Genomic DNA, 13836 nt, shown 5'->3' with positions numbered 1-13836 from the left:
TTCTTTAACGTGCACCTAAATCTAAGTGTGCGGATGTTTTCGCATGTCGCCCCCACCGAAATGCAGCCACCGTACGTGGCCGGGATTTGATGCCGCGACCTCGTGCAGCCCAACACCATAGCCACTGAGCAACCACGGCGAGTGTGGACGACTATAGCGAGGAACTATCGTGTTGATGGCTGTTGCAACAGAAGCTTCGAAATTATTCTCTTATCCGAGTCACAATTTGTTGAAGTCTGGGCACTAACTCTTGCGATCTGCTGTTCGATAGAGTGCATGCAGCGAGTGAAACGGCTTTCCACGAGGCTTCTATATGCGATGCGCTAGCAGTGTCCCATGTCAGTACTCTATAGTCATGGGGTGAATGAATGAAGGTGACGTGGAGTGGCTCTTACTGGTCTCAGCCGCTTAGCAAGTAGGTTGTGCGTAAATCATCGCGGGCTGTTGGCTTTTCGACGACCGTGAATTTGTTGCATCTATATAATAGGGATGTTCGAGGTGTTGTGCACTGAAATCACGGACACTTAAACCCATTCGAGACATAACTTATGATCGATTTTGATCGAATCAGAGTGTGTTCGCTGTAACGATTATGCACTATGCGCTATACATGTGTGCACCATGTAGGTTTGCGTTCGGTGCCACGTGACTCTTGGCTTGTGCGTGTGGTTTGAGTGTGTCTGTATTGTAATTGTCTGGGATATATCTCCAGCAAATTAACGCTTTGATTTTATGTGAAGCCAACACTTATCTACTTATCTGCTCGAAAGGACCCAATTAGATAAGAATTAAAAAAACAATAACAGAAACGCGTTTATTCATCCAGCAACTCTGGTCTTTGTGCGCCGACCTGGTTAGTGGACGCTACATGGCACTTCTGGGGGCAATGTGGTCACGTGATGAGGTTTCCCGTGCCCATTGCTTTGATCCGTATTTTTTGGGCTCACCATAGTACGCATTTTCTTTTGCTGTACATTGAAGAATCTTTGGGACATTTGAACGCCTTAGAGAACTCCTCCATGTTGCTCAAGGGCACGTTTACTCTGAAAGGAGGAAGACAACAACGTTAGAGAGGACGCTGCTGTCTCCGTCACACTTCGTACTCGGCAACCAAATGCGTGAGTGATACCTGGTGTGCTGGGCGCAAGTCCCCTAACGTTTATTCATTTCAACGATTGACTAAGTTCAGACTCACGAGAGTGAACCGAGAACCAATCGAAATGATAGCAGACTGACATGGTGTGCTTGTTTTTTTTTTGTACTCACGTCTTATTTACAACGTTTCAAAACTTGAGAGAGCCAACTTCTTTCGTTTGGTGTCGACAAATCGAGGACGTGCACAACGCTGCGTGTCTGCAAACGCATATTTCTCACGGACCTCCTTTATAAGCAGGTTTTGGGAACGTCGACAGGATGGTTTCGTCAAAAAAATTAGAACACTGGCACTCTACGCGAAAGATGCAAAATATCATACCGGGCGCGAATGATGTGCAGTACGTGAATCTGCCTAAACTTCGTCCTTCTGGCTTCTATGACGTCTGTGCGGCATTGCGAATTGATCCTGTCCAACAAACGTTTGCGTTATAAGTGCAACAATACGCAATGATTATGCGCGTGCGTGCGGAAACTTATTTCCTTCGTGCGCTTAAAAAGATATTATTTCTTGAAAATTTGGAAATACAAAACCTAACATATAACGGCACAAGAGCGTCTGAAGCCACGAGCACGGTGATTAGACAGGTGCATGTGCTGCTCACAATTCCCAAGGTATAGCCGTACGATTGCAGCGCCAGAGTCTCCTCTACGAATTTTCGTAACAACCTCTACGGTCAATGGTAGAACAAGTCAATCTTTCGTAGACATAACCGAAAACGTCTTCGTACTATACAAAACATTCAGGGCAGAGTTACGAGCAAAGTTTATCTAACTTGGTGCACTTGAAGCTGCTCTATAAATAACATAGTTAATTAATTCAGGTGCACACCGGAGTACCACCGGCGCCGGCTCTTTACTGAACACTCTCTCCTTTACAGTTATTTTGCATCTTTCTCCAGTTTAAAAAGTGTGGTCTGTCAGAAAATTTGCGCTAAAATTCGTACTCGTGGACACTGGCGTGCCAGATACAACTTCAGCGATGTTTTCTGAACGCATGTGCGTGATGTTTTCATATAATCATGCTATCTTGTTTTATACGTGGATTTATTCTGCAGCATTTGTCTTTTTTTGTATCAGCCCCCTCACGCATTTTAATAGTTTTTCGCCGCAAGCGTGCCCAGGGACACTGCCAGGATTGATGTATTTCTTGATGTTAGTTGGTAAAACATTGACTTCTGCAGTTGTGCCTGTCAGTCATGTAGGGTTTCTGCAAGTACCTTCCGGAATATCGTGCCTATTTCGTTATTTTCCTTTGCTTTCTTTAACCTTTAACTGTTATCTTGCGTTTCACTGCCTTCATTACTCGCAAGTTTTGGCGCTTTGGAGGGATTAGCTCCTCTTTCATTTTAGTATTTATTGACTTCAGGCCGGTTACGTAATCGCAGTTGCAGGACATCTTCGTTTTATCGTATATCTTTATACACAGATCAAAAGAACGATGTTTGTGGCGAGGTCCGATTGGGCGTGCGTTGTATAACGACTGGTTTCTATCGAATTTCGGCATATATGTATAACTGAGTAGCAATGATACAAATTTGGAGACGACTCTAAGCCGTTTCGTTGAGTGTTTCCTGCATATAGATGCAAATGTAATCATGGACAACTTCACAAATGTAATAATTTACTGAAAACGTAACTGAGGAGTAAATATATAACTGTGGAAACTCTCGAGCCCGTGTCACGATTTCCTTTTTTACTGAGCTCTTTCTCACTTACCTGTATCTGGACGGCGCGTGAACGTCGGAGTATATTTGTTGCTGAAGACTTCTTGGTCGAGGGTTGTTGCACCATGTCTGCACAGGAGAAGGGAGCGTGATGAAGCAAAATTACGACTGGCAACGCCGTGAACGCCGTGAATAGAAGCATTGAACAAGAAACGTTAAAAGTAACTGTTGCAAAAAAAAAGCAAGTGCTGGAGTTTTAGTGCCAACACCACGATATAATTATGAGGTACGCCGTGGTGCAGTGCTACGGACCAATTTTCACCAGTTGGTGTTCTTTAACGTGCACCCAATGCAAGGTACACGAGCGTTTTCGCATTCCACCGAAACGTGGCTGCCCTGGTAGGGATCGAATCCGCAACCTCATGCTCCGAATCACTGGAACTTAATTCCCGGAACAATTAGGTCACTGCCATTAAACGATTTCCTGTTAAAGGTTAACCACACCTGATTTTATGTATTTTTTTTTGTTGTTACAGTGTATTGATTCATTCTCGTTTTTGTACTGACTCTTAGTGTTGCCGTTATTTTGAGTTTCATTTGTGTCATCTGCCTCATTCTTGTGAATTTTTTAATATGTTATTGGTTACTTGTTTTTTCGTATGACTTATTTTTGTCTAACCCACTCCTGCAATAGCCCCATAAAGGGGCTGCAGTATGTATGGATGGATCGGCCACGTGCTTCCTTTTGCGAAACAGTCCTGCCTTATCGTGCATACCTTCCATCAGGTTATACAGCTCCAGCGAAAGTTCCGTTTCCACCATGGTGCTTGGCTCGAGCAAATGTTCGACTAATGGTACCAGGAATACGAACAAAGGCCCAACTCTCGTCTCCAGCACTCAAGCAGCTTTCACTGCTCTTGCTGTATGAGACTTACAACGAGCATCATCATCTTTATACTGACGCTTCAACCACGGTGAATGGGTCTGCAGGATCGGTGATCTTTCCTGCAAAACCTTCCACAATTAAGATTCGACTATCTCACCAGACTACATCGACTGCCGCGGAGCTTGCTGCTATTCGTTGTGCACTTCGTGTAATTTCTGAAGAACTACCCAGGAAATGGAGCGTGTTCACTGACTCCAAGGCTGCTCTTCATTGTTTGGTTTCTGCCCTACGCCGAGGACCCCACGAACAACTAGTTATGGAAATCAGACTGCTTCTTCACCACCTCGTCGAGCAAGGACACGACATCACGTTGCAGTGGATTCCAAGCCACTGTGGCATAATGGGCAATGAACTTGCCGACGCAGCAGCACGATCTGCACACGAGGAGGGCTTACAAGACTCCATTCCATTCTCCAGAACAGACGCTGCAACGAAAATTCGTGTGCTTGCAAATGAAGCCATCAAAACTTTATGGAACACACCCAGCTTAAAGCATACACGTCTACACCGACTGGACCCATCCCTTCGACTTCGACCCCCGCCTGGACTCTCTCGACTCGAAACAGCAGTACTTTGCCGACTGTGGCTTGGTGTCGCCTATACAAGATCCTTCGCCTTCCGAGTCGGTATGGATGACAGCGCGGCTTGCAGACACTGCGGCGGCGAAGAGACTATCGAACACGTGCTTTGCCACTGTCCTCGATACAGCGCGCACCGGCTGTCACTAGCGACCGCGTTGGCGCGCCTTGACGACAGGCCACTTTCAGAACAGTCAGTTTTGGAATGCCGACGTGAACTGTCGTCGCAGCAAAAGTCGGTCAAGGCTCTGTTGACTTTTCTACGTGACAGTGGCCTTTTAGAAAGACTCTAATGACCCCATTTCGTCCCTTCTCATATTTTTTTTTTCTCATGCTTTCATTTTTGTCACGCTCTTCTTTCCGTCTTTATTTCCCCTCTCCCTTCCCCTAGTGCAGGGTAGCAAACCGGACGTTTTAAGTCTGGTTAACCTCCCTGCCTTCCTTTCATTTGCATCTCTCTCTCTCTCTATAAATAAAAAAAAATCACAACGCCATAGCCACCAAGCTACCGTGGAGTGTAAAATAAACCACCGGTTTGTGTTATGTCAAGGTAGAAGTAAGCGTGATACTCTTCACTGTGAAGTCTTAAAATAGGGAATTTATTTGCGCACTCACAACGCCACGCCCTGCTTGCGTCATTTTGTGCCCCTTCTGCTTTCTTTTGCTGTGTACCTTTTTCAAATTCTTTTGTAAACCCGGCGGTTTGCGTCCTCAAAATATGGCTGCGAAAAATCTAACACTCTCTATTGTTTTCATTCCACGGCCTTCCTTTCAACGTGGTGACTACTGTGCAGCTATACGGCAAAACGTCGGCGCAAGCCTAATTAAATGCGTCAAAGCAGGCGACACCGCAGCTTTGCACATTCTGTGTATAGCATGGCTGTTGAAAGTATCAAGCGAAGTGATTTACTGAACAGCGAAAGTCGTTGTCTCCACAGGAGCTGTTGTGCAGTTGCAGGGAGGCCGAAGGCCCTTGTTGGGCCCGGTGACTGGCTTTGATTTCTCGTTAGTTTTCAGTGGGTTCCGCTTATTTATACTCGTAGAGGCACGTTGATCTTCATTGGATTCACATTTCATAGTATTGTGGATTACTTTTGATTTATAAAGATTGGTTTTCTCCAGACACTCGCTTAATACGTTCACAAAGAGGGGAGGGAGAATTTTGTGCTTAGAGTATGTGTGCGACAAGTGCATGCTCCGAAGCTGTTCGCGGGTTTGGTAAGTGAAAACGTTGCTTTCGAAGATAACAAGGCATGCCACGTTACTGAGATGCGAGTACAATCGATGATGCACTTACGAGATGCAAAGTGTGAAAATCGGGATTATGTTAGGCGCGACAGACACTTAAATACCCTATAGTGTAAACGGCGACATGCCGTGGACAGGGTACGTCCTGTGCACCTTATGGTATGAGACAAGTGAGGCGAGAACGTATAGCTTCTGGTATAGAGCATCCACATCGCATGGTTTATGCACAAAAAGATGCGTCGTTTTCTTTTCTTCACGCAGAGAGAGAGAGACAAAGAGGAGGAAAGACAGGGAGGTTAGCCAGTGTAAGTACCGGCTGGCTACCCTGTGCTGGGGAAAGGGGTAAAGGGAATAAAAGGAGAAAGAAGAAGAAGAGGAGAAAAAAAAGGAGAAAAAAAATAAGGAAATTCACGCGGTACCGCGATACTACGCGATACAACACTCAAAGGCGATCGCACGATCACGCAGACTTTTGCTGCTTCCCTATGGAGCAAAAACGCTTTGTAAGGGTGCCCCACGGATTAAGCAACCGCGACGTTTATAAATACCGCAAATGCTTCTTTTATATTTCCTCGGGCCTTTTAAGCAAGGCAAGACGTATAAATTTTCAGACCTTGCTTCTGGACCTCTTGCTGCTTATTGCTGAGATCAAAAGGAAATAGCCTCACCAGGGCCACCGAGATGAAAAACAGCTGGTCGGCCGTGAAGTTCTGGAGTCCAGGCAAGGATTTCAGTTTGTGCTTCTTTGCCCAAGCTCGGTAGGCCTGCAATGACAGAACGCCGACGCACGTTTTGCTCAGCGCTCGCATATATCCGGTATAAAGCCAAGTTTACTCGTACTAGACCACCAGTGACTATTGCACGTGTCGTATCTCGTAAATAACGGTGGTCATTTGATATCTTTGTCCTGTTATCGAAAGAAAGAATAAAGAAGAAGTGACAAACAGAAATTGTTTGTGCCGGTGTTAAATAACGTCATCTCGTAGACAAATTGTTCCTTGTGTGACAGTGTTGTTATTAACGTAGTTTCGTAAATAAGAGATATACCAGCTTTTATTTCAGAAAGTGCTTGCTTCTATACGAAAAGCTCTACATGGTTATATTGTGTTCATTTTACGTAGGTGTTCAAGAAAGGACGAATGTGTTTTTGTCTTATTAGTGATTGGGTGATTTTATAGCTGCAGCAAAAACGCGGCCAATATTTAATCTTAACTTAAATTTAGTTTAAACTTAATCGAAGCTGTCTTTTGTTTTCGACGTTTTAAGTAATTAATTATTTGAGCCGTAAGCGTTCTGTTTGCGTGTCCCTTTCATGAGTCCGAATCCTTCGCTTTTACTTTCTTACGTAGTTGAACACTAGTTGTACAAATAATCGTGTCCTCTCTTAAACTTAACTAAACCACACTTACGTGGTATGCTTGATGGATTCCTCCATTGTCAGCTGTGTTTTCTCCCACGGTTTTCTTGCCGTTAAGCTGGGAAGAAGAGAGCACCCGGCTCATTGTAAAACCATGACGATGTAAGCCTTTCTCTTTTTTTTATACAAGTAGAGAATCAAATAGAGTGTTCAAGTAGTCTATTTGGCGTCACCTTACAAACTGTCTCTTTCTTCATAAGCACGCACAGGGGCATTACTATGGAGGAGGAGACGACCACACACTAAACATTTCAACATCTTTATGGGTGTGAATTCACGTGTAGCTCGTTTTTGATGTTGAAGGGCAAACCATAAAGTAAAAGAAAACACCCTTACTCGGATATATAAAGAGTGTTTGGTTTCTGTCGTGACTAACACGCTCACCGTTAAGGGGTCAGAATGAATCGTTGATAAGAAAGAATGAAGTTTTCTTTTTTTGGCAAGTAAATATGATGATAGCAGCGACGACAGACAACGCGAATGTTACACGAAATAATAACTATCCTCTGTCAAACTCTCGAGTCAGATATTTCGATACTCACTAGGTGGTCAGAATTAATACACAGCGTTCAACTATGATTTCTCTCATCGCTGGTGCAGTTTAAAAGGGCTTTTGTGAACGAGGACATTTTTTTACAGCCCTTAGAGTGAAGGTGTTAGCCATGTTACAAACCAGCACCCTTCTGGGTGTAAATATAGAGTGCATTCTTCTCAGCGCTTGTTTCGGTATTCGCATGTTGCGAAGTGGCTAGATGCTTGTTGGCCGAATCTTAAACGTGATCTTCGTGGTGTACCGCGACTCGCTGACCTTGTACTCTTTTTGTTCACGTTTTTCACACGCGCAAGTCTCCTAAAAAGCAATAGTCGACGTATTCGAGGTGCGTAAAGTTGTGCCTGCATGATAACTGCTTGGAAAAGAAAAGTTACTTCATTATCTGCGGAAAGCACTGTTATGTCTGCAAAAAGCTGTGTCAAGAAAGGATTTGCAAAAAAAAAAGGCACTACCGATTCTAGCCGTGCCTGATCCCACACAGAAAAGTATTACTTCTAATGTATCTGCCGTACGTAAAACCCTTGCTTCATAGTTGCTGAAGCAGCTGATGTAAAATATAGTCACCTTTACTTTGAGTCTCTCGTCTGTAATGTTGCCGTATTGCTCGTTGAAGCACTTCGTCTTTTCCAGGAATTTTTCTTTGGTCTTGTTCGTCCACCAGTTTCTCATGTTACCGTCACTGTCGAACTGGCTTCCTGAAGTGTACAAAGAGTGCCCATACGCGCGAGCTTTCGTATAAGAATTCAGGCGCAGAGAATAGCATATTCTTCAATTCATTCAGTAAAATTACTCAATTATAAGCCGAACACGAAAATTTCTTGGCGATTCCAATGTGCAATTTGTTTTTAACCTGTCTTTATCACGAACTGCGGCATTAAGCGTTCACCTTTTGACAGTCCTGTCCGTCAATAATAATCACTTTGCTCTACCGTGTCTCCTTTTCTCTTTTTAAGCTGGCATTCGATGAACTTGCTTAAGATAAATGTTTGTCATTTAAACCACGGCCATGAAAAGTTTTCAGACAGCCATCTGCGACAGCGTTACCACCTGCTATTTAGTTTGTCTAACTTTCCAATAGGGCTCGCGTTCTTTACCAGGAAAGCATGATTCCAATCTCCCCAGCAAACACTATGTAATTTGGATTGCTCTCTTCGATCAAATACAGTGAGCTTACTTTTCCAGCTCTGGAAAGTAACATTCATTGACAGTTCGATTGTATAAGAAAAGAATATAGTCAAGTTGGAAGTACAAGAGTGAGATTACATTAATCAGACGCGGAATATCGACCCTTATTTTGCTTTATAATATCTGAATGTCATAACCAATATGAATACGTTTCTTGGCCTTTTATTGATCTACAGCTTTAAATTAACCTTTTGAAAGTTCACAGCTACGATAAGGTAGATGAACAGATCAGTATGTACCCTTTGTATACTGGTGCTGACCCTTCCGTAGCAAAAGCGGCATATAGCTCCTTTTCTGCGCGTTTAACTAGCGTCAGCGACAGCAACCAGGCAAGCAGTACGAAGCAATTTATCGACTCGTACCGTGAAGACAACTGCACAAAGACTCACCGGTGTTGTCGAACGCGTGCGTGACTTCGTGTCCAATAACGGCTCCGATTCCTCCCATGTTTATATACCTGAGAAAGGAAAGCACGCAACACTAAATGTAACCGCCTTTGTATTGTTTCTTTATCAACTGAACGCTGCCTCCATATGAAAAACAAAACAAAAAACAAAACAAAAGCCAAAATAAATTTTGCACATACATGGGAACCCCGTACTCGAACACTGGTGGTCGCAAAATTCCGGCAGGGAAAGCTGAAATAAGGTGGCGGAGGAACATTATATAATACCATGTTGCAGGGGACAATGTTTGCCGGCATTGTGAAACAAAAGGACACAGTGTGCGCTGAGCAACAAGGTTGCGGGTTGGACTTCCAGCGCCAGAGGCGTTATGTCGACATTGACGGAACGCTAAATCACCCATTCATTTGTACTTTCGCACACTAGAAAGACGTAGAGCTGGTCAAATTTACTCCGGAGGCCTCCCCTGCGGTGCCACTCATATACTTTGTTATATAATATCGCCATAACTAGTGTTAAACCTCCTAAGGCACGTTTGAATCTTTATACTGGACAGAAGACAGATAATATGCGAACAGCAAACGTTCTAGAACACGTGCATGAGTTTGTAATTTAGAAATACTGATCAACTTACTTATACCATTGGCCAGCGGGTAATAATAAGCGTTCACGACAGCAGGGCCTGACGACCACCTGAAGGAAAAAGGAGCAACGAACTCTACTTTAAACGTGTTGCAGCAATGAAAATAATAATGAAGACACATTATTGTTCAAAAGTCCGGCGACCAGCATTGAATCGAAAAGAACGTCTATTGTTGTCCTCTTTTCATTTAATTTCAGTTCAGTTTATTTCCTTGAAGACCCCTATGTTAGAGGTATTACATAAAGGATGGGGTCAGATGTTGCTGTTTTATTAAAATACACGTTCTGTTAGCCTTTGCAAAAGCATCGATGGACAACTTATAGATGCAACTTGGTGGTGAAGGCCGTTACACTCTAATGCGGCCCGCAAGCAAAGTAAGGCTGAAAAGGTAGTAGTTTGGGAACGTGGCCGTGAAACTTGAAGTGGATGGCCGATGCGCTATGATGTGCGCGTGCGGTGTACAATGTGAGGTGTCTTATGCAGTGAGCTGAAGAAAATTTATGAAAAAAAAAACAGAGGCTGGCAATGTGATGAAGATAGGAAAGAAGTGATAAGTGAAATATGACACACTTGTGTCGTAAAAATAGGAGTGAATGGACCTGGCTGCAAGGCTTTGAAGTTGTTTGAGGTCAATTTAGAGAGTCTACCGGGCTTGTTAGTCATAGTATGTGTCTCGCAAACGCGCGTTCCAGGCATTATAGGGAAGAAATTTGTACGGTTCGTCGCTTATAGAGGTAATACATACTCTTCTCTGCTGTAAGGCTTGTGCAGTGTCATCAAGTTTATCTTGGCCCATTGTTTTCGAAATGATACGTAACTGAGGATGAAGGGCTGCCCCGGCTTGGCATCGATGACCTGAAATACACAGAAGACACACATTGGTGTGGGTTTGTGCGCAGTGTAGGAGATTGCTGGAAATTGTTATAATATGATCATGCTTTGTTTATGTTAGGAGACATACATGTAACACGGATGTTCAGGTAAGACAAAAGCTTTGAAGCACGAATTTCTAAAATTTGTATCCACGTTCAATAATTGCTCGCAAGAAATATACATATGCATAATGTGGTTATTGGAGGCTAAATACCGGGTGTTTCAGCAAACATTATCGAATTTTTTTTTTACTTGCCTGTGGCAGATAGCACAATTCTATCCTTGAGCTGGTTTACTCGAAGAGGCCGACATTACTTGCGCAAAAAATTGAAATGCATGATTGACTAATTAACAAAAAAATATTAATGAAGTTTTTAACGAATTACCTCATAGAACATATTGCAATTTACAAATTCTAGCCGGGGAGTTCGCAAGGCGGATCCACTTGGAACGAATTCACTGGATGACGCCAGTTTCGAAATATGAATTCCTCAACGTTGCGGAGAAATACATTGGCGTTCCACTTAATCTTGTGCTTCAATGCATAACTCGACGTTTTGTTAAAAAGTAAGCGGAACAACAGTGAATTTCTACCAGAAGTTTGACGGCTCATATCTCGTAAATGGTGTCATCTACAAAATACTTTTCAAGTGGGTATAACTTGCAGTCTCCCCCGCTAGAACTTCTAAATAGCAAAATAGGCCATAAGGTCATTAGCTAAAAACTTACAAATGTTTGTTAAATATTCGATTATGCATTTCAATTTTTGTTCAAATAATGTCCGCCTTTTCGAGTAGACCAGCTGATGGACTAGAAATTCGCTATCTGCCATAGGTAAATATTAAATATATTTTTAAAGTATTCGCTCAAACACCCTTTTGTAGGCCACACGAAACGTGATCTATATGTTTTAATGCCGGCTGCAGTAATGTTTCGGCAATATTTTTTTAGAAGCCTAGAACTTCAGACAGTCGGTGGTTCTATGTCATTTGACACTGCCGCTATATGTTCAAGTAATCTTGCTAGATGTATTTTTCCCGGACACCTAATTTCGTTTGGTATTCGCGACAACGTCGAGCTTTGCATACAACACCTAAACAATAACAAGCACACATTACAAGCCTTAAACGTGAAGATTTCTGGTTGCTCCCTGCTGACTAACAAAGTAATTTGCAATGGTTTCGACGCGGTATACCAACACCATTTATTTATTTAATTTTAAAAGAAGTGCTGGAGACCACACACACACACACACACACACACACACACACACACACACACACACACACACACACACACACACACACACACACACACACACACACACACACACACACACACGCACGCACGCACGCACACACACACACACACGCACACACACACGCACACACACACACACACACACACACACACCCGCACACCCACACACACACGCACACACGCACACACGCACGCACGCACGCACGCACGCGCACGCATACACGGATTTAATTTTCGATAGGCCGGATTGCCATATACAACCGTAATGTGCGGACCTCTTTGAACATGTTGTTTAGGTAGGTGTCGTTGAGAAGGTCATCCGAGTATCCAACGTGCGTGACCATGGTTTCCAGCTGGAGCAGGCAAGAATAGTTGAAAGACATGTATCACTGAGAAATCAGGCTGAGCGCTTCTTGAGGCGCTCACTCAAATAGTGAGGATCGTCAAGTGTGTAGATACTTGCTTTTTTAAGAGCATGTGTTTTTGTAGATCCGTCCATCCATTTAGTTCTCCTGATGCTTTTACCGAATGCTTCTTTCAGTTCATTGACGAGATCAAGAATCTGGGAAAAAGAAAAGTTTTTTTAGCCCACAAAAGAGCTATATATTATTTCGAAGTTTGTAATGTATACAGAAGATTGAAGTGGTACCATATTTCAACGCATAGCCTCATCGCGAACTGCAATAAGCGAATTTATTGCACTTACGTGCTGAAGAATTTGGCTGCAGTAACATGTAAGTACGTTTGCGCTCATGTAGTGCTGATACGACTTTCATGCGCCCCTGCACTGTAAACCGATTTGCATACTTAATGGTGCTTTACTGTCCATAACTCCCACCCTTACACCATAACGGGTGCAAGGGTGTGAGTCGCATAGATCAGTTTGCACCATTAAAAAGCATTAAAGGTGTAAATTGGTTTACAGCGTAGGATACTATAGCAAAATGTCAATGATGCAAGTTATATGATCTTATTTTCTCTGTTTAGATCATGTGCAGTCAACGCTTGAAATATGGCTCACAAGGGTTACAACCGCATGAAGCCAGTAGAGAATAAGCCGAGAAAAGTGAGGAAGAAATTAACACATTTCTTTAATCGAAATGTACAAATAACGAGGAAAACGACCACGGAAGTTCCCGAAAACAATTTGTTGCAAGTGCTAGCTGCACTTACATGTTCCGCATTGCGATAGACAGAGAGATACAAACTTTAATGACATGCTGGAGGTGTTAGCTTGGCTGATCGCCTGTCATACATTACGTGTGCGATGCTCTACCACATGAGCTAACGCAGTGGCCATCATCCCGTCCCACCTCTTCGGACATTCGCAAGCGTGTATGCGAGCCCCGGCCGTGCTAGCCAGCACCTGTCACGGTCATAGCGGCGGACGTTGGACATCCAATTGGAGGCGTAACGTATTAGGTGAAGTTATAAGAAACAGCCAACTGGGCTCTTGATGCTTTAAAAATATAAATTATGGGGTAGTACCTGTCGGAACCACAATTTGATTGTGAGACTCGCCGTAGTGGGGAACTCTGGACTAGTTTTGACCACCTAAACAATCTAAGCACTCGAGCGTTTTCGAATTTAACCGCATCGCAACGCGGCCGTGGCGGCACGGGTTCGAAACCGCGAGTTGGTGCTCAACGACCCAGCGCCCTAGCGGTTGTTGGTATATCAGCATGTGGTTGTGCTCGTCGACGAAAAGCGAGGCCCTCCGTTGTCTTTATTCTTCGCTCAGTTCGCAAGGATAAGCACTTCGGATGTGTTGGAATGGTGTAAATCCGTGCACATATAAAGCGGAAAGAACGGGACGATCGCAAAGAGGGGACGAAACGCAGCGCTGTTGAGTCGTGCCCTCTTTGTATTTGCATCGCGTTTATGTTGTTTCATTCCATTTCTGTTGTGTC

At 43.6% G+C, this 13836-nt stretch overlaps 1 protein-coding gene across 2 annotated transcripts in view; it reads right to left on the bottom strand.

The window, feature by feature from the left end:
* Positions 1-788: 788 nt before the first annotated feature.
* The window catches only part of LOC139055651 (neprilysin-21-like), a 28113-nt gene continuing 15065 nt past the window's right edge, over positions 789-13836 (bottom strand). For both annotated transcript variants that reach the window (XM_070533178.1, XM_070533179.1), the window contains exons 11-21: positions 12390-12488; positions 12202-12279; positions 10539-10648; positions 9785-9843; positions 9333-9384; positions 9136-9203; positions 8126-8256; positions 7001-7066; positions 6260-6355; positions 2872-2948; positions 789-1043 (exon numbers count right to left, since the gene is read on the bottom strand). In XM_070533178.1, the coding sequence (XP_070389279.1) occupies positions 944-1043; positions 2872-2948; positions 6260-6355; positions 7001-7066; positions 8126-8256; positions 9136-9203; positions 9333-9384; positions 9785-9843; positions 10539-10648; positions 12202-12279; positions 12390-12488 (936 nt within the window). In that variant the 3' untranslated portion in view covers positions 789-943. The remainder of the gene's footprint in view (positions 1044-2871; positions 2949-6259; positions 6356-7000; positions 7067-8125; positions 8257-9135; positions 9204-9332; positions 9385-9784; positions 9844-10538; positions 10649-12201; positions 12280-12389; positions 12489-13836) is intronic.

This window comes from Dermacentor albipictus, chromosome 2 (genome assembly GCF_038994185.2).
Source record: "Dermacentor albipictus isolate Rhodes 1998 colony chromosome 2, USDA_Dalb.pri_finalv2, whole genome shotgun sequence".
Classification (NCBI taxonomy): domain Eukaryota; kingdom Metazoa; phylum Arthropoda; class Arachnida; order Ixodida; family Ixodidae; genus Dermacentor; species Dermacentor albipictus.
This window is presented reverse-complemented; position numbering and strand designations above follow the sequence as displayed.